Below are 24,007 nucleotides of genomic sequence, written 5' to 3' on the forward strand. Positions count from 1 at the left end.
CACACTTCATTCATGGTGCTTTCCGTAAAACGCTTGCTAAGTATGATGTCAACCATAGAATTGCGTCTCCCTATCACCCTTAGTCCAGTGGTCAAGTAGAGCTAAGTAATAGAGATATTAAACTAATTCTGCAAAAGACTGTCAACAGATCTAGAAAGAATTGGTCTAAGAAGCTCGATGATGCACTGTGGGCTTATAGAACTGCCTATAAGAATCCCATGGGCATGTCTCCGTACAAAATGGTGTATGGAAAAGCATGTCACTTACATCTTGAGCTACAGCATAAAGCTTATTGGGCAATCAAAGAGCTCAACTTTGATTTCAAACTTGTCGGTGAGAAGAGCTTTTTAAAGAGAAGGTTAAGAGGTGGCATGATAAGAGGATACAAAAGCGTGAGTTCAATGTAGGTGATTATGTCTTGCTATATGACTCTCATTTAAGATTCTTTGCAGGCAAGCTTCTCTCTAAATGGGAAGGTCCCTATGTTGTTGAGGAAGTATATCGTTCCGGTGCTATCAAGATCAACAACACGGAAGGTAATTGTTCGAGAGTTGTAAATGGGCAGAGAATCAAGCATTATATCTCAGGTACTCCCATTAATGTTGAAAGCAATATCATCAATACCATAACTCCGAAAGAATACCTAAGGGATATTTATCAGCCTGTTTCAGACTCCGAAAACAAAGAGGTACGTGATTCGGTAAGAAAACAGAGTCCAAAACTTTTCCAGTAGGAAATTTTCTCTGTTTTGGAATTTTTGAAAAAATACAAAAATTGGAAGTAGTCCGGAAAGTGCGCGAGGAGGCGACAAGCCTGCACGGCGCGGGCCCGCCCCCTAGCCGCGCCGTGAGGGCTTGTGGCCACCTCGTGCGCCTCCCGGACTCCGTTTTCGTTCAGGGTACTCCTTTTGGTCTGGAAAAAATCATTATATATACTTCCGTTTGGTCTGACCCTTGCATCACGGAGATTTCCTCTGTTTTTTTTTTCGTTTCGAGCCTGTTTTATGCCGCAGATCTAGGTCAAGATGTCTTCTCAGGATTCAGAGGGGGAGAGCTATGTGGCTGATCACCTTGCTAACCCCAAGGTCTATGGGGACTTTGATCCATATGGCTGGACCACTGATGAGGAAGAAGACTATGATCCCAAGGGGAAGGAACAAACAAGTTCCGATGAAGAGGAGGCTCCTCTACCTCAACCTGGACACACGCATGTGGAGTTTAAGAAGTCGAGCCTCCCTGGCTCAAGGAAGAAGCCTAAGACCTTGTTTATCCCTTCTCGTTTCTTGCAGGAGAGTAAGCAGGAATTATGCCAAAGGGTGTTGAAGCTTGGAGAGGAAAATGATGATCCGAGGGAGCATAATTTTATGCTCAAGTGGAAATTAAACAAGCTCAAGACCTCTTCAACGACTCCACCACCATCACCACCAAAGGAAGACAACTGATCATTGGTATGGGCAATCCCCTTGGCTTTTGCCAAGCTTGGGGGAGTTGCCCCGGTATCGTATCACCATCACATCTTTTGCCTTTACCTTTGTTTTAGTTTTCCTTTTTAGTTTTTCTTTTTCTCTAGTAGTTCAAAAGTCTTAGTGTTTTACTTTTGAGTTTTGCTTTGTGTCACCCCCGTTGTATTCTTGCTCGTGAGCCATAGAATAAAGAGTGTCTTAGTTGAAAGGCTTTGCCTCTTGCCATGATCAATAGAGTGAGAATAGAACAAAAGCATGAAAGATCATGTAATGATCTTATGGGAAGTGATGGCTTCACATATAAAAAGGATGAGGATTGAAACTTGTTGAGGGTAGGCAAACGTAGACCTTGGTCATTGTTGAAATTAATAGGAAGTGATAAAGAAGGAGAGGTTCACATATAAATATATCATCTCTCACACCATCTATGACTGTGAACACTCACTAAACTATTGCATGCCTAGAAGTAGATGTTGGACAAGGAAGACAACATAATGAATTGTGTTTGCTTGGCTCCGAACAATGTTATATGATTAGAGATCCCTTAGCATGTGACGATTGCTTCCACCTCATATTAGCCAAAACTCCCGCACTAAGTAGAGATACTACTTATGCATCCGTAAACCATCAATCCAGTTTTGCCATGAGTGTCCACCATACCTATCTATGGATTGAACAAGATCCTTCAAGTAAGTTGTCATCGGTGCAAGCAATAAAAATTCTTCTCTAATAGGTATGATCTATTAGTGTGTGGAAAATAAGCTTTATACGAACCTGTGATGAGGAAGACATAAAAGCGACAGACTGCATAATAAAGTTCTTTATCACAGGAGGCAATATAAAGTGACGTTCCTCCGCACTAAGAGGACACGCATCCAAACCTCAAAAGCGCATGACAACCTCTACTTCCCTCTGCAAAGGGCCTATCTTGTACCTTTACTTTTTTCCCTTGAAATAGTCAAGATGATCTTCACCAATTCCTTATTTCGCCTTTATCTTGGCTAACGTCATATGCTTGGGAAAGATCTATATTCATATGTCAACTTGGAGGTAGGTATTCATGAATTATTATTGTTGACATTACCCTTGAGGTAAGTAGTTGGGAGGCAAAACTATAAGCCCCTATCTTTCTTTGTGTCCAGCTGAAACTTTGATCTCATGAGTACCACGTGAGTTGTAGCAATTGTAGAGAACGAAAGAATGATTGAGTATGTGGATTTGCTTTACAAGCTCTTATTTGACTCTTTTCTGATGTTGTGATAAATTGCAATTGCTTCAATGACTAAAAACTATCGGTTGTTACTTCTCGGTAAGGTTCTTGATCCATGCTTTACTTTGTGAAGGAATTGTCACTTTAGCATCAGAGATTATATGTTGGTATTGCTGTTCTGATCTTGATCATGATGCATGCATGTTCGTATCTTGTTTTGTCGACACCTCTCTCCCTAAACATGTGGACATATTTATTGAGCTAGGCTTTCGTTTGAGGACAAGCGAGGTCTAAGCTTGGGGGAGTTGATACGTCCATTTTGCATCATGTTTTCATGTTGATATTTATCGCTTCTTTGGCTGCTATTTCACTTCACGGTACAATTCTTATGCCTTTTCTCTCTTATTTTACAAGGTTTACATGAAGAGGGAGAATACCGGCAACTGGAATTCTGGCCTGAAAGTGGAGCAAAGTTGAGATACTATTTTGCGCAACTCCAAACGCCGTAAAAATCAACGAGGATTTTTTCCCGATTTATCAAAAATACTGGGTCGAAAAAGTGCCAAAGGGGCACCAGGGGGTGCCCACAAGCCTGCACGGCACGGCCAAACCCCCCCAGGCCGTGCCATGCGGGCTTGTGGGCAGCCCACTGGCCCACTTGCTCCCCTCTTTTGCTATATGGAGGGTTTCATACAGGAAAACATCGAGGAGGAGCTTTTTCGTGGTTTTTCCGCCGCCACGAGGCGGAACTTGAGCAGAACCAATCTAGAGCTCCGGCAGGACGATCATGTCGGGGAAACTTCCCTTCCGGAGGGGGAAATCGTCGTCATCGTCATCACCAACACTCCTCTCATCAGAGGGGACTCGTCACTATCAACATGTTCATCAGCACCATCTCATCTCCAAACCCTAGTTCATCACTTGTAACCAATCTCTGTCTCGCGACTCCGATTGGTACTTGTAAGGTTGCTAGTAGTGTTGATTACTCTTTGTAGTTGATGCTAGTTGGATTACTTGGTGGAAGAGTTTATATTCAGATCCTTGATGCTACTCATTACCTCTCTGATCATGAATATGATTATGCTGTGTGGGTAGTTACTTTTGTTCCTGAGGACATGGGATAAGTCATGCTAATAGTAGTCATGTGAATTTGGTATTCGTTCGGTAATTTGATATGTTGTATGTTGTTTTTCCTCTAGTGGTGTTATGTGAACGTCGACTACATAACTTCACCATTATTTGGGCCTAGAGGAAGGCATTGGGAAGTAGTAAGTAGATTATGGGTTGCTAGAGTGACAGAAGCTTAAACCCTAGTTTATGCGTTGCTTCGTAAGGGGCTGATTTGGATCCACTAGTTTAATGCTATGGTTAGACTTTGTCTTAATTCTTCTTTCATAGTTGCGGATGCTTGCGAGAGGGGTTAATCATAAGTGGGATGCTTGTCGAAGTAAGGGCAGTACCCAAGCGCCGGTCCACCCACATATCAAACTATCAAAGTAACGAACGTGAATCATATGAACATGATGAAACTAGCATGACAGAAATTCTCGTGTGTCCTCGGGAGCGTTTTTCATCCTATAAGACTTTGTTCAGGCTTGTCCCTTGCTACAAAAGGGATTGGGCCACTTTGCTGCACCGTTGCTACTTTTGTTACTTGTTGCTTGCTACAAATCATCTCACCACACAATCACTTGTTACCGACAATTATGTGCCTGTAGATTTTACCTTGCTGAAAACCACTTGTCAGATCCTTCTGCTCCTCGTTGGGTTCGACACTCTTACTTATCGAAAGGACTACGATTGATCCCCTATACTTGTGGGCCATCAGTTGCCTTGAGTTATATTCGAGGGTTTTGTCCATAGGTACTTCTTGAAATTCATCTGATGGTTTCAATGAGTTTATATGGTGACGAAGGTGGTATTTAAGGTTTTATCCTGAGACTGGTCATGTGAGAGTTGAGCTTATTACAAGCTTGTCTTGGAGAAGAAGATTGTCTGAAGTCTGAACATTCATGTTTACCTTCAAGACATCATCTTTATGAAGAGAGAAGATAGGATACAAGGTTGATCAAGACTAAGGGCGTGTTTGGTAGCCTGCATGGAGAGTGTATGAGCCCAAAAGTTCCCTCCCCGCCTCACTTTTCTCTGTTTGGTATGGTGTATGGGCTGAGGAGAGCATGCATCAACTAATGCAAAAAAGGGCCTCAGCATAGGTGAGCCCAGCACCCCCGCAGAGGCGAGCTGAGGAGAGCTATGTTGAGCCATAGAACGGCTCTCACGCGCCACCTCTTATAGTGGATACCCTCAAATGTAGGAGGTCTCATGGAAGCAACAAAACCACTTAAGGTAAAATGCATATAATAAGGTTTTTGGATTGTTAGAAAAATGAGCAATTTACCATAGGATTTTATTAACAGAAAAGGTAGGAAAAACATGACTATCATAATAGAGATGAAACAAGGCAGGCAATATAGAGATGAGACGGCAAAAGACATGTGCATATATGATCTAGAAGAGAACATATATAGAGTCGTTCTATATACACAAGGCATCATATGAAAGGACGAGCAGAAATGGAACATATCTAGAAGTGAAACTAGAGCAAAAAGTTGCGGCACGAACTCAAAGAAAAAGAACACGAGCACGTACTGAGTTGCAGCTGTTGGGGAACGTTGCATGGGAAACAAATTTTTTCCAACACACACGAAGATCTATCATGGTGATGTCCATCTACGAGTGGAGATTAGATCTACGTACCCTTGTAGATCGCACAACGGGAAGCGTTAAGAAACGCGGTTGATATAGTGGAACGTCTTCACGTCCCTCGAACCGTCCCACGAACCGTCCCGCGATCCGTCCCACGATCCGTTCCGATCTAGCGCCGAACGGACGGCACCTCCGCGTTCAACACACGTACAACTCGACGATGATCTCGGCCTTCTTGATCCAGCAAGCAAGACGGAGAATTAAATGAGTTCTCCGGCAGCGTAACGGCGCTCCGGTGGTGGTGATGATCTACTCGTGCAGGGCTCCGCCCGAGCTCCGCAGAAATCCGATCTAGAGGTAAAACTATGTGGTATAGGTTAGAGTTGCATGTGGAAAAGTTGTGTCTTAGAAAGCCCTAAACCACCACTATATATAGGAGGGAGGGGGAGGGGCTAGCCTTGAGGGACAAGGCCCTCAAGGTGCGCCGGCCACCAGGAGGAGGAGGACTCCTCCTCCAATTCGGTTTGGGAAGGAGGAGTCCTCCTCTTCCTTCCCACCTCCCTCTTTCCTTTTATTTTTCTTTTTTCCTTTGGTATTTTCTTATGTGGCGCATAGCCCTCTTGGGCTGACTCCATCAGCCCACTAAGGGCTTGGTGCACCACCCTAGGGCCTTGGGCTCACTTCGGGGTGGGTGGCCCCCTCCCGGTGAACACCCGGAACCCATTCGTCACTCCCGATACACTACCGGAATTGCCCGAAACTTTCCGGTGACCGAATGAAACCATCCTATATATCAATCGTTTCCGGACCATTCCGTAAACCCTCGTGACGTCTGTGATCTCATCCGGGACTCCGAACAACATTCGGTAACCACACATATAACTCAACTATACTAAAACATCATCGAACCTTAAGTGTGCAGACCCTGCGGGTTCGAGAACTATGTAGACATGACCCGATGCACTCCTCGGTCAATATCCAATAGCGGGACCTGGATGCCCATATTGGATCCTACATATTCTCCAAAGATGTTATCGGTTGAACCTCGGTGTCAAGGATTCATATAATCTCGTATGCCATTCCCTTTGTCCTTCGGTATGTTACTTGCCCGATATTCGATGTCAGTATCCGCATACCTATTTCAATCTCGTTACCGGCAAGTCTCTTTACTCATTCCGTAATACAAGATCCCGTGACTTACACTTAGTCACATTGCTTGCAAGGCTTGTGTGTGATGTTGTATTACCGAGTGGGCCCCGAGATACCTCTCCGTCACACGGAGTGACAAATCCCAGTCTCGATCCATACTAACTCAACGGACACCTTCGGAGATACTTGTAGAACACCTTTATAGTCACCCAGTTACGTTGCGACGTTTGATGAACACAAGGTTTTCCTCCGGTGCCAGTGGGTTATATGATCTCATGGTCATAGGAACAAATACTTGACACGCAGAAAACAATAGCAATAAAACGACACGATCAATATGCTACGTTCATAGTTTGGGTCTAGTCCATCACATGATTCTCCTAATGATGTGATCCAGTTATCAAGTGACAACACTTGCATATAGTCAGAAAACCTTTACTATCATTGGTCAACTGGCTAGCCAACTAGAGGCTTGCTAGGGACATTGTTTCGTCTATGTATCCACACATGTATCTATGTTTTCATTCAATACAATTATAACATGGATAATAAACGATTATCTTTAAACAGGAAATATAATAATAACTATTTATCATTGCCTCTAGGGCATATTTCCAACAGCAGCAACAGTAGGGTTGGTGTCGGCAATGGCCATGTTACCGAAGAGGTGGTCGACGTCGGGGAAGAAGTCGTCGTCCAGGAAGTGATCGTCGGTGTCCGTGATGGAAGTCAGTAGTCGCGCTGAGTTCCCCAAAAATCCTATCGCCCTTCTCCCGTACAGGAGTTGAAGAGACGGAGTTTCGGAGGTCTACTATCCCGACCTATGGTGCACGCCGCAAGTCGGAACGGGGAATGGAACCGGTGGCGAGAGGAAGTTATGATGCGTATCTCTAGAGAGGAGCGGCCTCCCTTTTATAGGCGCAAGAGAAGGAGGCAAGAGGCCAACGAGGTTCGGTTCGGCTCGGCTCATTTTCGCAACCCGCGGCGCAACGCGTCATGACGAGGCGAGGTGAGGCGGCGGCGGAGGAGGAGCACGCGTGTGTGTCTCTCTTGTTCTCAAGGTCATACATGTCTGGAATCATCCTCCTATAAGGAGGTCCAACTCCCACTAAACTAGTAATGTGGGACTAAACTTTCTCACCTCTTGCCTTGCACGAATGGGCTGCATGGGCCTCTAGGATTTATTATAAATTTTTGAAATTATTATTGGGCTGACCCAAAATAGATAAAATTCCAACAGAAGAAAATATTCTTCAATTAACGAAGTCCAGTGAGGTATATATATAAGGTCTCTGATGATCATTAGATGTATTAATTGATTTATATATTAACAAAGTCCAGTGAGGTATATATTGACGAATATTTCTTATTTTATCCCTCCGGATCAAGCAAATCTTCTACACAGGTACGAGGCCAAGCCAAAAAGTTGACCGATGGCATAAATTACAACATTGATGAAGTCAAAGCAGATGGCGAATCGATTGCTCCCACAAATTTATAGCTCAATGCGGAGTTATTGTTAGGGAGAACATCTCGATCACCGTTCAATAATGGAATAATCCAATTGAAGATCAGGAGTTAGTTTTGTTGACGAAAGATCAAAAAAATTGTTTTGGAATACGCTCATGTCACATTTAACCTATGTGAAGGCTTCAGAGATCGCGAACGGTCGAGAGACAAACAATTTGCTCTTAAGAAGATGGCCACACAATTCCAGACGTGGAATAAAAGATTATGGGACGACTACGTCAATGCAGCAAAGAAGACTCCAGAGTTCACTAGAGCGCTAAAGAAGGTAAAAGATTACTGAGACTTATTTGTGTAGTTCAAGGAATCGGAAGGAGCTAAGGAAGGGTCGAGAAAATATAAGATAAATGCCGAGAAAAAAAGTTTCACCATGTTTTGGGACCAGGTGGCTACAAGACTATCCTGCCTAAGTGGGAAGAATCTGAGGCCAAGATGATTGCTGCAGGGGTCACTCCAAAAACAGTGGGTTGGCCCGACAGGTCCATGACTTGGTTTTTTGTGCATGGGAGAAAGTTAGACCCAAAGACAGGGGAGATTATTGAACATGCAAACCTTAAAGATGCCTCAGACGCTTTAATTCAAGCAATAGAAGAGGCTGCAACGGGGGTGTTCCAGCCCAAGAGAGAGAACGACGAGCTTACACGCGTCCTCGGGAATCATGAATACCCGGGGCGAACACGAGGCAAAGGCGTTGTTCCGTGCGTTCAGGGGTTTGCGGAGTGGAACAACACTTGGAGAACATGTAGTGTAATCGACCCCCCCGCTCAAGGTGTGTACTGATAAGGCGGCAACTGACGCTGTTGCTAAAGAAACATGGCTCAGTGTTGATCAACTCCTAGGCATCGAGCAAGTCCCCATGGCTACAAAGTTTGAATGGAAATATGTCCCCGGGAACCCTCTGGCCAGACCTGGATAGGCCCCGCTTGTACCTAAGAGAAGTAAAGATGGGGCGAGAGTGGCTCATGGTGAAAGTCCAGCAAGAGCATTACTTCCATGCAAACGAGATATGTATGAGTTTTCATAACTTTTTCACTTATTCAATCAAGACGGACAAAACTATCGTCAACTGCTATTGTGTGTAAGTGATTTCTTTCTGTAATTTAAGTCTCTAGCTCAGCTCGTTCATTGCCTATAATTATCCTTACTATATTCTTTTGTGTGCTATTATGCAGAATGAAGATTTTTGAATGCAAAAGAGATGGAGTCTTTGACATTGGGTTCGTTGACCCAAATACCGTTAATGAAATTATGTTAAAAAAACACGCCGAAGACTCATAGGTTAACTTGCTAATGTTTTTGAAGGAACTAAATACCAGAACAGAAATACTATTTCCTTACAACTATCATTGAGTGTTATTGTCTTGTACTACAAATTCTATTTTGATTACTCGATGTTAAGTGTAGATGATGAGTTATGCATGTTCACTTATATAAACGTGTGAGCAGTTTTCACTAGATCCTGCTAATCATTAGAGTTGACGATGAAACTCTTGAAACAATGGACTCGCTAGGTAAAAACCCTACGGAATACAACAACCTGGTTTTGATGCTTGACAGATAGTTTCAATCATTATCGTACTATGTCAATCTCTTTAGTTCATTTTCTGTTATCAATTAATTAATAACTCCTTTATTTCTTTTCTTTGTCGGGCATGGTTTGTACAAAGTTCATCAAAAAGGTTGTCGGTGCATGGAAACCACAACTGAAATGACGATGATCCAAGGTAATTAAGTAGTACAAGCTGGGACGGTAATTAAGTAGTACAAGCTACGTCCGCGCATCTCTTTAATTCTAATTTCAATACCATTATCTTTATTGATTATTATCTGATTGAATCCTGTTATCGTAAAATGCATTTAGCATGAACATGGAACTAATTTATGTGCATATTACGATTTGTGAGAACATTCGCTTTATGATCGAACGACGCAGAGATGATAGACATCTTTGGGTACGTAAATACTATTCATATTTTTTTTATCATGATCTAATATATATACACACAACTAATATATTTATATTGGTCTCCTTATTTAAAGATGACGGAGATGCGGGAGAGGCTTCTACCAAAGGACCGCATGCGAGCACTTCAAGAGAAAATTGCGAGATTTTTGATTGAGCAGGTCATATCTCCCGATGGAAAATACCATTACACCTAATGCCTCCATGTAATGATCTGCAAATTGTAGAAAAAATTCTACATATCAAATTGTGTGTGTGTGTGTGTGCCTATATATATATATATATGATTGGTTGTACGAGAAATTCAATTATATATGCATAACGTATACAGTACGTAGTAGCGTAAATTATGTTTGAAATGAGAAATAATTAAATGAAAACACAAAATGAAAAGGAAAAATTAAATCATAAACCTAGAAAGCCGAAACCCCTAAACCCTTAAACCCTTGTCCCGATTGGTGAACCGAGGCTAAAGCTCGTTACTAACCGGAACTATAACCCTATCTTGCTCCAAACCGAAGGCCAACTTGACAGACAATTCCGCCAGCAAACCTTCAAATATGAGATGATGTGGGAGTCTCACGATGGTTTCCAAGAGGAAGTGCAACAACATTGGCAGGGTCCAGGAGCCGCAACAGTGGCAGGACTAAGGGGAAAATCGATGCTCTGTCAAAAGGTCTTGGACGCTGGGATAAAACCATGTTTGGCAATGTTCGTAAAGAGATCAAACGAGTGAATGGGGACCTGGCAAACCTTCAGGTGGATCCGAGCCGCACTGAACCGATGAGGATTGAAACAAAGATCAAAGATAGACCGACAGAGTTCTATCACAGGGAAGAGGTGATGTGGCGTCAGCGGTCACGGGTTACATGGCTCAAGGAAGGCGACAGAAACACCAGATATTTTCATTTGCGGGCGAGCAAACGAAGGCGTAAGAATAAGATTCAATCTCTAGTACGGGAGGACGGCACTATGGTCGATGATGCCCACGAGCTCGAACATATGGTGATAGATTTCTACCAACATCTCTATACATCAGAGGGTACATCAAATATGGAGGAGGTGCTTAGCAGGGTACCTCTGAAAGTTATCAACGAGATGAACAATCTTTTGACCTCGGAGTACGCTAAGGAATAGGTGAAATTGGCTCTCTTTCAAATGGCACCAACCAAAGCGCCGGGATCAGATGGGTTTCCCGCCCATTTCTTTCAACGATATTGGAAGGTATGTGGAGCTGAGATCACCAATATCATCTTAAAAATAATGAAAGGGGAAGAAGAGGTAAACATCTTGAACGACACTATCTTGGTATTGATACCTAAGGTAACAAGTCCCACACTTCTTACTCAATTCCGCCCGATAAGTCTTTGTAATGTCATTTACAAAATAGCGTCCAAGGTTATAACAAAGAGATTGAAATCGATCATCCCGGAGATCATATCAGAAGAACAATCAGCTTTTGTTGGGGGGGGGATTATCACGGATAATATAATATCTGCTTACGAGTGTCTGCATTTCATGAAGCGGAGTAAATCGAAGAGGAATGGATTCTGTGCCTTGAAACTAGATATGATGAAAGCATATGACCGATTGGAATGGGACTATTTGAGCGCCATGATGACCAGACTGGGGTTTGCACCAGCTTGGGTAAATATTATTATGAGGATGGTTAGCTCCGTTACGTTCTCGGTCTTACTAAACGGGAAGAAACTTGACCAATTCACTCCTTCGAGAGGGATTCGACAGGGAGATCCATTATCACCCTATCTTTTCTTGTTGGCAGCAGAGGGCCTTTCGTGCCTCCTCAAAAACCACAATGAGTCATCGCCTATCAACGGAATTAAAGTGGCACCAACGGCTCCGCCGGTTAGTCACTTACTTTTTGCCGATGACAGCCTGCTGTTCTTCAAGTCTAGTAGTGAGGGAGCTACTATGGTATCTTCGTTGTTGGAGACCTATTGCATGGCCTCTGGATAGAAAATCAACCAAGCAAAGTCTTCGGTTTTCTTTAGTAAAGGTTGAGCACCCGAGGTGAAGGAGGTTATCAAAAACATTCTTAATGTGCAGAATGAAAGTCTGAATGAAAAATATTTGGGGATGCCCACTGATGTGGGTAGCAGAAAAAATGGGGCTTTCAAATACCTAAAGGATAGAGTTTGGAATAAAGTGAAAGGCTCGATGGAGAAAATCTTATCTGCAGGGGGGAAGGAAGTACTTATCAAATCCATTGCACAAGTTGTTCCAGTTTTTTTCCATGGCGTGTTTTAAACTTCCCCATGGACCATGTCTCCATATCAATTCTCTTATAAGAAAATTTTGGTGGGGCAGCAAAAATGGAGAAAGGAAGACGAGTTGGGTTTCGTGGGAAGTGATGATACGACCTAAATATGAAGGAGGACTAGGGTTTAGAGATGTTGAACTGTTCAATCTATCCCTCCTTGCAAGACAGGCTTGGCGCATGCTTAAGTCTTCAGAGTCCTTAAGTGCCAGAATCCTAAAGGCATGCTATTTCCCTTCAACTTTGATTTTGGATGCTGAGCTTGGAAACAATTCATCACAGATATGGCGTGCAATCATCGAAGGAAAAGAAGTTCTCAAGATAGGCCTGATAAAGCGGATTGGAGACAGCAACACTACGGAGATTTGGAACTAGAACTGGCTCCCTAAGGAAGCCTCCATGCGACCGATCGCGTGCCTTACGCCTCAACGCCCGACACTGGTAGCAGAACTCATCGACCACACTTCAGCCAGATGGAGGCACGAACTGATCAATTCAACCTTCTTACCGTTAGATGCTAACGTGATTCTCAACATTCCCCTCAGCACAAGACAATATGATGATTTTTGGTCCTGGTCGCAAGAGAAGAAGGGAGAGTTCACCGTAAAGTCCTGTTATCGCATGCTCATTACAACCAAGCTTCGACGGGAGGCCTGGCTCGAGGGACGCGGTGGCCCGACGGACAGCAACAGAGAGAAGAGATGTTGGGACACTCTGTGGAGGATTCAGGTTCCGTCAAAGATCAAGGTCTTCCTGTGGCGACTTGCACAAAGTTCTCTGCCCACAACGGATGTTCGTCATCATCGTCATATGGCAGCCTCCCCATCCTGTGCGATATGTGGGGCAGAAGACTCTTGGCTCCACTCCCTTCTTACATGCACAATGGCACGGTGTGTTTGGGTGCTACACGATCAAGAGCTAGTCGAGCATATGCTAGCTACAGCGGAACCGGACGTACGGTCGTGGCTTTTCAGTATGATATCGTCGATTTCATCGGAGGAGTTGGTTAAGATCACGGTCACATTATGGGCTATATGGTTCGCCAGACGGAAATTGATCCACGAAGGAGAACATCAAAGCCCATGGGCAACACACTCCTTTGTCAACAGATTCATAGCCGAGTTGGAAGTAACCAAGGCAAAATCACCTATATCACATGCAAGATCGGTGCAATCTAATGCTCGCAGATGGATGCCGCCTCCCGCGGGATGGACGAAGGTAAATTTCGATGGTGCAGTATGCAAACCCCCCCCATAGGCTCTTTTAGTGCAGTGTGCAGGGATGATCAAGGCATTTACCTGGGTTCATCAGCTGTTGTTTTCCATGGATTAACGGACCGTCATGTTTTGGAAACATTAGTTTGTCGCGAAGCCCAGTCTTTGGGAAGAGATCTTTTATTACAGAAGGTAGCAGTGGCGTCTGACTGTCTAAATATGGTTAAAGAAATCAACTCAGGATCCTGTGGGGTCACAACCTCTATCATCAAGGAAATCAAGGAAGGGACGAATGACTTTCAAGACATATCCTTTGCTCATGAAAGTAGATTATCCAATATGGAAGCTCATCACTTAGCTAAACATGCTCTGCACACGGGAGAGGGACGCCATGTGTGGCTCCTCCAACCCTTTGACACTACTCTTATCCCTGTAATTCGCATTAGTGATCAATAAAGCAGTGTTTTACCCCTAAAAAAACCCCGAAACTATAACCCGTTTCTCTCCTAGTGTCGCTTTGCACGTAGAGGATAGAGCAAGCCCCTGAAGGCATCCTACTAGGCGTTTTTCCCACATCAAATCCATAAATTTAGGTTCTTTCTTTCTTGTGCCCAACATATGCCAACGAACGACCATATCACACGTGCCAGGAGATCCGAGGGCTACCCTCCGTCATTAAGTTATGTTTAGTGGGGAAGGATATGACCTCACTTTTTATATTTTTGCACACAATTTGAAGGATGCATATGAACGGATTTTCCCTGTGCTCGCTGAACGGGTAGCAGATCAAGCCTGGTTTTCACATGACAAGCTAAGTTTGCATGCTCATGGTTTCTTGTGTGCACTAGATGGTCATGTATGTTTCTCGTCCATTTTTCCCTACCATAAATGCTTGATGAACCCATCATTTTATGTCATAAAGTTTCATTTTAACAATTTTGTGTCATTATTTAGTATGCTCATCAACTTCTTTTATCTTGTTTACCCGACCTTTCACTTTTCAATATCATCTAAGGAACTCTATTTTTCAGTTTCATTTTAGCTAAAAAAATATGCAGTGAATGTTGCAGCCATCATCGGGAGCTCCTACCTGCTGCTCGTTGCGGCAAGAAAGAGCTGCCACGCACAGGGCTCGCTCCAACTGAGCCAACCCAGCAAATTTTTTGTTTTCTGCTTATTTCCTTTATATTTTTCTTTTTTGGTTCGTTTTTTTTCTTTTATTTTCGTATTTGAAGCAAAAATATTTTTCAAATTTGAACATCACTTTATGAAAATCAGAACATTTTCTTAATTTAACAAAAAAGGGGAAATCTTTCCTTTTTTCTGTTACTTTTTCATTTTATGTTTATTTCCCTTTTTTCGTTTGTTTTTTCTTTCCTTTTTCCTTTTATTTTTGTATATGAAGCAAAACATTTTTCGAGTTTGAAGGATTTAAAAAAAAATGTGAATAAGTTTGCAAGCACGAAGAATTTTTTCAAGCACAACTATTTTATGAACTTGGAAACAAAATTTTGAAAAGGAGAACAATTTTTGGAAAACCCAAACAAATTTGAAAGTTTGAACAAATTTTTAAAGCACAAATATTTTTTAAATTTTGAAAACAAATTTTGAAACTGAGAACAATTTTGAGAAATCATGAACAAATTTGGAAGCCCAAATAAGTTTTTAAAGCGTGAACATTTTTTAAATATTGAGAACAAACTTTTGAAAAAGAGAAAAAATTTCAAAAACCCTGAACAAATTTCAAACGCGAACAAATATTTAAAGCACTAACTTTTTTTGAATTTTGAGACCAAATTTTGAAACAGAGAATAATTTAGAAAATCCTAAACAAATTTGGAATGGCAAACAATTTCTTAAAGCCCGCACATTTTTTGAATCTTGAGATTTGTTTTTGAAAGTAGAACAATTCTGAAAAACTATAAACAAATTTGGAAGCGCAAACTATTTTGAAGATTTTTTGAAAACGGAGAACATATTTGAAAGAGTGAACAAATTTTTAAAGCATGAACATTTTTTAAATCTTGAAAAAACTTTAAAAATGAGAACAATTTTAAAAAAATCATAAACAATTTTGGAAGACCGAACATGTTTTTAACATTTTTAAATCAAGAATTTTATTTTAAATCGAGAACAAGTTTCAAACTTTTTCGAATTTCAAAAACAATTTGAAAAATCCATAACATTTTTTGAAAACCAAAAACATTTTTCAAAAATCCAGATTTTTTTTGAAAATGCAAAAACATTTTCCAGTTTGAAGGAAATATGGAACATGAATGAAGTTTTGAAAAAAGATAAAGTTTGGAAATATGGGATATTATTTAGAAGTAAGTTTTTTAAAAAATTGAAGAACATTTTTCACATTTTAAGAACATTTTTAAAAAATCCAGAACATTTTTGAAAATGCAAAATGTTTTTTGAAACAAAAATAGAAAAGAAAACATAAAAACCGGTTCAAGAACCTTCTAGAAGTTTTCCAAAATCGAAAAAAAACAGACTAAAAGCCTCTAGAAGTTCCCAAAACTAGGATCATCACCAAGGCTTGTGCGTTTGCCGACCATTTACAGCAAAGAGCGACAAATAAGGAATTCCAGCAACATCAACAATTCTAACTTGCTGATCAGGCCGTCGTGCAAGATCGGCTCATTGGGCCAGGCTACATCTCCCCCTCCCCCATTTCTTTTCCTTGTATGGGTGGCCCAACCCAAGTCCAAAAGCCTTCTAAGATTTTCCGCCGAGCCCAAGCCCAACCCCATGCCTCTCATCACAGACACTACCTCCTCTACATAAAGTGCCGCCGTCAATCCTAGCGCCGTCGCCTCCTCTTCTACGTCCTTAACCCTAGATCGCCTCTTAGGGCATCTCCAACAGTTTGTTGGTTAGCTTGTTGGTGAAATATGTCATGTCATCAGTCAACACCTTAACATACAACTACTTTAATGTGTTGTATCTAGTTTGCCCAATAAGATATAAGGTAATAAATAAGGTGCTCTCTCATTCTATTTTAAAGCTTGTGCAAGGGTGTTGGTTAATTTACATATACAACCTTGCTCTCTTTCTTCATTTATTGTATGACGCTTCATTAAAAATCTTATGTGTCAAAATTACCAACAACTATCTTACAACCATTGAAGATGCCCTTAGAGGCTAGAGCTGGCTCCCGAAAGAATCATAATGTTATTTTTAAGTCATCAAAGAAGGAGATGAGCCTCACGCCCCAGGCCACGTCCCTGGCTGCCTGGGGCATATGTCCCCGCCCATGATTTTTTGCACCTGGAGGCTAGAGCAGGCTCCTATATCGAACCTATTACTTTGTTTTTTTTTCTTTTCTTCTTTTTGGTGCCCAGCAGGCTTCTTGGGCCGCCATGCTGCATCTTTCCCACACCTCTTTTCCTTGCACGGGTAGCCCAGCCCAGCCCAAGGCGCAACAAACGAAAGAAGAAAGCCCGGTAAGGTTTGACGCCCAGCCCATGCCTCCATTGCCTGGCATCTCTTGCAGCGAGCCTCCTCTACGTAAAGCGCACCAATCTCCAAAACCTAAAACCTAGCAGCCTCCAGCTCCAGCGCCGCCGCCGCCGCCGCCGCCTCCTCTGCCCTAGCTCGCAGCGCCTCCTCCCCACCCCACCCTCCAGCCATGGCGACGGAGCTGGCCTACGCCCCGCCCATGAAGTCGGGCAAGCTCGGGTTCGAGGGCACCCAGGAGGTGCAGCACCGGATCCGCATCACCCTCTCCTCCAAGTCCGTCAAGAACCTCGAGAAGGGTGGGTGCCCGGTGGTGATCCCTTCCCTTCCCCTCCCCCCCGTTCGTTCCGGCTTTGCGCGTCGCCGATCTGATGCGTTGTGTGGCTGCTTCGTTTGCTTGCAGTGTGCTCCGATCTGGTGAAGGGCGCCAAGGAGAAGCAGCTCAAGGTCAAGGGCCCCGTCAGGATGCCCACCAAGGTGCTCAACATCACCACCAGGAAGTCCCCCTGTGGAGAAGGTAGTCGCCTACCCCTTCGTGCCTCCTCTCTGCCCGATCCCATTTTTTGCCTGCTTGCCGTGCGTCGTCGTATCGTGCCCTGCCATGCTCATTGGATTTCGTCGGGGATGTCAGTAAGGACGTGTCTCTATGGATCGCTGTCTGTTTCCTTCGTACGCACGAAAATTGCTGTTATGATGATGGTGTGCTGAGCAGAGGATGTGAAACATTTAGACCACTGAGGCCTTTTTGGTCTTTGATGTATCTAAAATCGAGCTTTTTAATACTGATGCTAGGCATGCCATCACTGTATATATATATTGTTGTAGAGATGCTTGAGGTGGTTCTGTTATTGTGGTACACAATGGAGTTTGTCAGCTAAGCATATGATGTTACAAGGAGATGCTACTGAGATGTCACCCTTCGTTGAAGTATCTTAAACCGAGCTTTTTAAAACTGATGCTTGGTTTAGCTACTGCTAGCAGCTTAGAGTGAGTATTGCTCATCTGCTTGTCAATTGAAATCCACAACACACTGAATCTAACAGTGGTCCTATCTATGGCAGTTTTTCATGTGCGATGGTAATTTTTGGATTGTGTTTTATGATGGGCTTGCCAGATGATGCTAAAACAACATATTCCTGAGATTCTCTTTGAGGAATACAAAATCGAGCTTTTTAAGACTGATGGCTAGCCTGTCTAACGTTTGTTGCCTTGTATCCACTTTTCCTTCTAGTAGGTAATGCAAGTGATGTGTTCAAGTGTATTCCTCTATATATGCTTGCACATTTTTAACCGGTACCATATGATTTTAGCTTATGGTACCAGTATGAAGCTGTTACACTTAGTAGATGGGCTCAGCAAATGATGATTCATATGATTATTCTGATACACTTGATGTTTCAAAATCGAGCTTTTTAAACCTGATGCTCAGCCAATCACAAAGCGGTTGTCTGTTAGTCTGATAGTGCTGTAGTTTCTTATGATGTTACAAGGAGATGCAACTGAGTTGTCATCCATCGTTGAAGTATCTTAAACCGAGCTTTTTAAAACTGATGCTTGGTTTAGCTACTGCTAGTAGCTTGGAGGGAGTATTGCTGCTGGTTGTTTGGTCATCCAACATAGGGGTCGTGTGTTTGTCAATTGAAATCCACATTACACTGAATCTAGCAGTGGTCTTATCCATGGCAGGTTTTCATGTGCGATGCTAATTTTTGGGTTGTGTTTTATGATGGGCGTGTCAGATGATGATAAAACAAAATGTTCCTGAGATTCTCTTTGAGGAATACAAAATCGAGCTTTTTAAGACTGATGGCTAGCCTGTCTAACGTTTGTTTCCTTCAATGCACTTTTCCTTCCAGTAGGTAATGCAAGTGATGTGTTCAAGTGTATTCCCCAACATATGCTTGCACATAATTTTAACTGGTACCATATGATTTTAGCTTATGCTACCAGTGGGAAGCTGTTACACTTAGTAGATGGGCTCAGCAAATGATGATTGATATGATTATTCTGATACACTTGATGTTTCAAAATCGAGCTTTTTAAACCTGATGCTCAGCCAATCACAAACCAGTTGTCTGTTAGTCTGGTAGTGTTGTAGTTTCTTATGATGATTTCAGAGTAAGCAGAGTATAACAATGTTGCCATGCTTGTGTAATCAGGTACCAACACCTGGGATCGGTTTGAGATGCGGGTGCACAAGAGGGTGATTGACCTTGTCAGCTCCCCGGATGTTGTCAAGCAGATCACCTCGATCACCATCGAGCCCGGCGTTGAGGTCGAAGTGACCATCAGCGACCAGTAATTATATGCTTCCCCATGATCGTCTTTAAATCTTTTTACAAGAGTGGAGAGACACCAGCGAACCGAGATGTTCTTTTAGACTTTGTAGTATGAGAACTGGGTTTTGTATGACTAGGTTCTTTGCATCGTGATTCTAAGTGCCTATCTTCTTAAGTTAATCTCTGTCAATTTTTGTTTGTTACCCTGGTGTGTGTGCAGGGTTGGATGTTTCTACATGGATCACTATTTATCTACTCCGTGTGAGATTTGGTAGCGTTTCATAGATTGCACCGTTTCTTCCATACCTTCGGAGTGTTTAGTGATGATTTGCGTTTGGCATTGTGAAAATGGAAGTGCTGCCTTGAATAAAATGTCATCAGACTCAACAGAGATACCACTCGTAACAAAAGCAACCAACCATTTTCTCAACAAACCGGTGTCCTTGCTAAAAATTTATGATTTGAGGTGTGAAAACAACTGCAGTGACAAAGTTGATTCACAGCCATTGAATCCAATCAAATTTGCTGGTTAAGCGATGATTTGAATTCAATCAAAGGCGGCTGCTAAGGGTAAGCCGACTGATTTGCCCTGAAATCAGTGCAAATCAGTCGGCTTGCTGGCCGCTCGTTCTGTCTTGATCTCATCTCCCTCAACCGTTGGATACACAAACACACTAGACAGGCTGCTTCGTCCCCTTTGCCGACAAAAAGCAGCAGGGAAATTCAGTTACGGCCCATCCCCACCACACGCATGCGGAAAAACTAACCGAATAAGTTTTTTTTTACCGGAACCGAGATGTACTGGTGTTGTATCCACCGTTGGCTACCGTCGTCAAGATCTGTGGTTCCTTTCCTGGTATAAGTCGTGAAATGCGGACACTTTTTTGTTTTGACTTTTTACCCTAACAAATTCCAGAATTGACCTTACATTCGAGAAAAGTTTAAATCTGACCTCTTTTGATGACGCCAACATCCCTGGCGTTTGGGTTGCATGGGGGACGTCAAGGTTCCTCGCGTCTGGTACGGGTTGGCATGACCGGATGACCTGTTGAGTCTGTGACGTGGCTTGATACCAGACGCCAGGGACCAAACGCCAAAGACCTCGACGTCTGGATGACGTGGCATAGATTATAAAAAAACATTTGTATGATCTGCTGGGACCAGACGTCAAGGTCCCTGGCGTTTGGTACCAGATGCCAGTGTTTTTGGCATCTGGTCCAGGACCAGACGTCAGGGTCCGTGTCGTCTGGTATCAAGCCACGTCAGAGACTCAACGGGTCAGCCGGTCGAGCCAGCCCGTACTAGACGCTGGACCTTGGCGTCTCTCATGCAAACGAGATGTCAGGGATGTTGACATCACCAAAAGATATCAGATTTGATATTTTTAAAAAGTAAAGTCAGTTCCGAAATTTCTTAAGGCAAAAGGTTAAAACAAAAAAATTGTCATGAAATGCATCCCCATTATATATGCTTCGAATACATCTGACAAACCCGACAGATCACGGTATTTTCTGGTCACCTTTTGCCAGAAGAGGGGGAGATGGAGTACGACCATGGGTGGAGAGAGAGTGACATGCGCATGCATGACTCTTTCTCTTCACATATGCATTTTATTTCATCTTTATATTTAAATGATTGATATGTTTTAAACCAAACGTCCATTTTTAAACTTTTTATATATTTGAAATCATGGTGACAAGACCTTAGACCAAGATCAATCTTGAATATATTTGACCTTTTTTTTGAAAACATGTTTCACATTTCACTAAGTTGAGAAAACAAATTTCACTTAGTTTCATATTTCAGTTTGAAATTGATTTGAATCAGTGTGAAAAACTGATTTCACTCATTTAGAAAATGATTTCGCCCAAGGCAAAAAAAACTTATTTCACACATTTCAAACACATTTCACTCAGTTCATGAAACAACTGATTTCACTCATTTGAAATATCAATTTTCACATTTTGTGGTGTGTGAGACTGAAAATGAGCTTTTGGAAGGATTGAAATATGCATATTCCAGAAATGAAATCAGTTATTTGACTTTTTCAGAATCAGTTTCACTTGATGTGAAATATGTAATTTGTATTGTAATAACTGAAACCATTCTGTAAAATTTAAAATGTTTATGCCACTCTGTTGAATATATTGAAAATAATGTGGCATGTGTATTTAAAAGGATTTCACTCATCGTAAAATTTTGGTTCCATTTATTTCAGAAAACTAATTTCACTTAAATAATTAGATTTCACTCAAAATTTAAAGATACACTTTACATTTAGTCAATTGTAATACTATGTTTCACTCGTTTCAAAAAACTGATTTTACTCATTCCAAAAGATAGATTTCACACATTTCACTAGTTTCAAAAAATAAATCACACTCATTTACAAAAGATATATTTGTAATTAGTTGTTTCAGTGAGGTATGTATTTGAAAATATGAAATTACTATCCTGAAATCTATTTCAATGTGGTGTTGCAAGTTGTGAAACTAATTTCGAATAAGTAAATTTCAAATAAATGAAATTTAAGTTTTGATACGATTGAAATAGAAAAACTCAAACTAATTTAAATTTTATTTGAAATTGGTCTTGTTCTACAGATCACATGTTCGTGAATTTGAATATATAAGATTTTTGGATAATAGAAAATTAGTATTAGAGACATTGTCCATCTAAAAAGTTAAACAAAGATAAAATGGATGGATTTGTGTGTGAGAGAGAGAGAGGAGAGATTCTGCATGCATGCATGCGTGCGTTCGTGTTAAAAGGTACTACTCCCTCCGTTCCAAAATATAAGACATTTTAGTGATTTCACTAGAAGACTACATACGGAGCAAAACGAGTGAATCTATATTCTAAAATATGTCTATGTACATCCGTATGTAGTTTATAGTGCAATCTCTAAAATGTCTTATATTTAGGAAGGGATGGAGTACATCATTGTGGCATTGATTAGACTAAAATAAAAAATACAAGAGATATTTTGCAATGAATATTTTCATATACATATGCACATGGTCGCACAACTTTAGATTTGGCAGTACCTCATTGGTCGGAAGACCTGCGGTGGAGACTTTGCGAAAAACTAACCCCATTGGGCTGCTTCGTCCCCCCTTGCCTTGCGACAAAAAGCAACAGGAAAATGAAATTACAGCCCACCCCCACCACACGAATGCGGAAAAACTAACCCTGATGGCGGCGAGCTCTGGCGAGAGACTCAGCTCGATAGCAGCAACGCACCCCCACTTTGCATCAGCCCTACATCTTTGCTCGTCGCGCTGAACCCCACCGTGGTAGTCGTTATCAGTAGTATCGCCTAGCACCTGCTTGTAGCATTGCGTCCATGGAAGCGCTGATCTACACCTTGAAGCAACATCGTTGCTGGTCATGGCAGTGTTGTCTCCACCCAACCCGTTGCAGTGGACCACTGCTGCAACGTAGCTCCGACGTTGTGCATGGCAGCAACGTCGTCATAGTCCGTCTGCGAGAACGCAGCTCCACCGGGGGGCATGTCAGCAGTGTCCCCGTAGCCCACAGCAATGCAGCTTCGTCGCCAACGTGGCCTGTTGGCATGCAACGTTCCCGTAACCTCCACCACCGGCATGACCTGTTGCACCACAACATCCCCGTAGCCTCTCATGCTGCCATGCAGCTCCACCGTCCGACGAGGCATGTTGCAATGCAGCGTAGCCTCACCTGCTGCAATGCAGCTGCCGGCGTGGCAGCAGACGCGCGTTGTCGCCAGGTGTGGCGAGATGTGCAGCACCAGGTGCTCCTCCCGCTGCATAGGTGAGCTTTGCAACACCGACCACAAACCACCCCCTCTCCCCCTCCCCCCTCCCCGTCAGGTCGACGATAGTTGTGCAAAACAAGCCGACGGAGGTTCTGCATGCCGACTTGAGTGCTGCAACTCATCCAACATCTGCTTCGATGAGGCCATGGCAAAATAGGTGGGAGTAAGAGACCAAGGTAGGAGACGAATGAAGGAAAAAGTAGGGATCTCGTTGAGATAGAATGGAAACGAATGGCTCTCATTGCGGTTTGGGGATAACAACACACGGTTTGTGGGCCCTAGGAAGACGCTTGGCACATGGCCGACGCGGCTGATTAACCACGAAACGAGCCGATTGTTTTTAATACTTCTCCCCATTCCTCTTGAGCAGACGTGGTACTTGTTGCGGTGAAGAACAACTGCATTTTACTCTTCCATTTATGTCGTGGATAACAAAAGATGCTAGTGTAGTAGATGAAGAGTTGGAATAAAAATCAAGGGTCGCAATATTCATCACGTGTGTGGTACTATGGACAGCCGACCACACGACCCTCTGTGGAGTATCCTTAAGGCAGACCACATGGTTCTGTGTTCACAAATATTAAAACTGTCCACACGTTTGGCCACATTTACTTCATGCCACACGTCCAACAACTACTCATCCTCACCCCACACGTATGACACGAAGCAATTTCACCCTGACATTTTTTGATGGTAACTTTAGTTACCATGATATGGCAACTTTAGTTGTAAAGCATGACAAATTCCCTGTTTCATTTAACTATAATTGCCATGTCTAATTAACGATAGTTGCCACATGTGGTCAATCAATTATTGTCCAACCATAGTTGCCATGTATCGTCAACCATAGTTGCCATGTATGATTAATTAGTTGCCACATATGTACAACTGTAGTTGTCATTTATCATCGTACGAGCGTCGTGTGGGCGAAGAGCAGCTCACTCACACAACATGGATTGGA

The 24,007-nt window shown here is 42.5% G+C and overlaps 1 protein-coding gene, 2 non-coding genes and 5 pseudogenes across 3 annotated transcripts; all 8 read left to right on the forward strand.

Annotated features, from left to right (window-relative positions):
- Nucleotides 1-17,034: 17,034 nt before the first annotated feature.
- LOC123407968 (40S ribosomal protein S20) lies at nt 17,035-19,453 on the forward strand. Its single transcript, XM_045101212.1, has 3 exons — nt 17,035-17,270; nt 17,375-17,488; nt 19,131-19,453. The coding sequence occupies exons 1-3, from the start codon at nt 17,144-17,146 to the stop codon at nt 19,271-19,273; spliced, it is 384 nt and encodes a 127-aa protein (XP_044957147.1). The 5' UTR covers nt 17,035-17,143; the 3' UTR covers nt 19,274-19,453.
- LOC123414373 lies at nt 17,678-17,763 on the forward strand (annotated as a pseudogene).
- LOC123414367 lies at nt 17,848-17,933 on the forward strand (annotated as a pseudogene).
- LOC123414360 lies at nt 18,080-18,159 on the forward strand. The gene has a single exon (XR_006614350.1). It is a non-coding gene; the product is annotated as a small nucleolar RNA SNORD36 (small nucleolar RNA).
- On the forward strand, nt 18,325-18,399 carry LOC123414364 (annotated as a pseudogene).
- LOC123414379 lies at nt 18,443-18,528 on the forward strand (annotated as a pseudogene).
- Nucleotides 18,706-18,783, forward strand: LOC123414362. The gene has a single exon (XR_006614352.1). It is a non-coding gene; the product is annotated as a small nucleolar RNA SNORD36 (small nucleolar RNA).
- Nucleotides 18,952-19,026, forward strand: LOC123414363 (annotated as a pseudogene).
- Nucleotides 19,454-24,007: the final 4,554 nt, after the last annotated feature.

The sequence above is a fragment of the Hordeum vulgare genome, chromosome 7H (assembly GCF_904849725.1).
Source record: "Hordeum vulgare subsp. vulgare chromosome 7H, MorexV3_pseudomolecules_assembly, whole genome shotgun sequence".
Taxonomy (NCBI): domain Eukaryota; kingdom Viridiplantae; phylum Streptophyta; class Magnoliopsida; order Poales; family Poaceae; genus Hordeum; species Hordeum vulgare.

Coding starts and splice junctions, on each gene's coding strand:
- LOC123407968 (XM_045101212.1), top strand. CDS start 17,144: ATGGCGACGGAGCTGGCCTACGCCCCGCCCATGAAGTCGGGCAAGCTC. Junction 17,271..17,374: donor CGTCAAGAACCTCGAGAAGG/GTGGGTGCCCGG, acceptor GTTTGCTTGCAG/TGTGCTCCGATCTGGTGAAG. Junction 17,489..19,130: donor GAAGTCCCCCTGTGGAGAAG/GTAGTCGCCTAC, acceptor TTGTGTAATCAG/GTACCAACACCTGGGATCGG.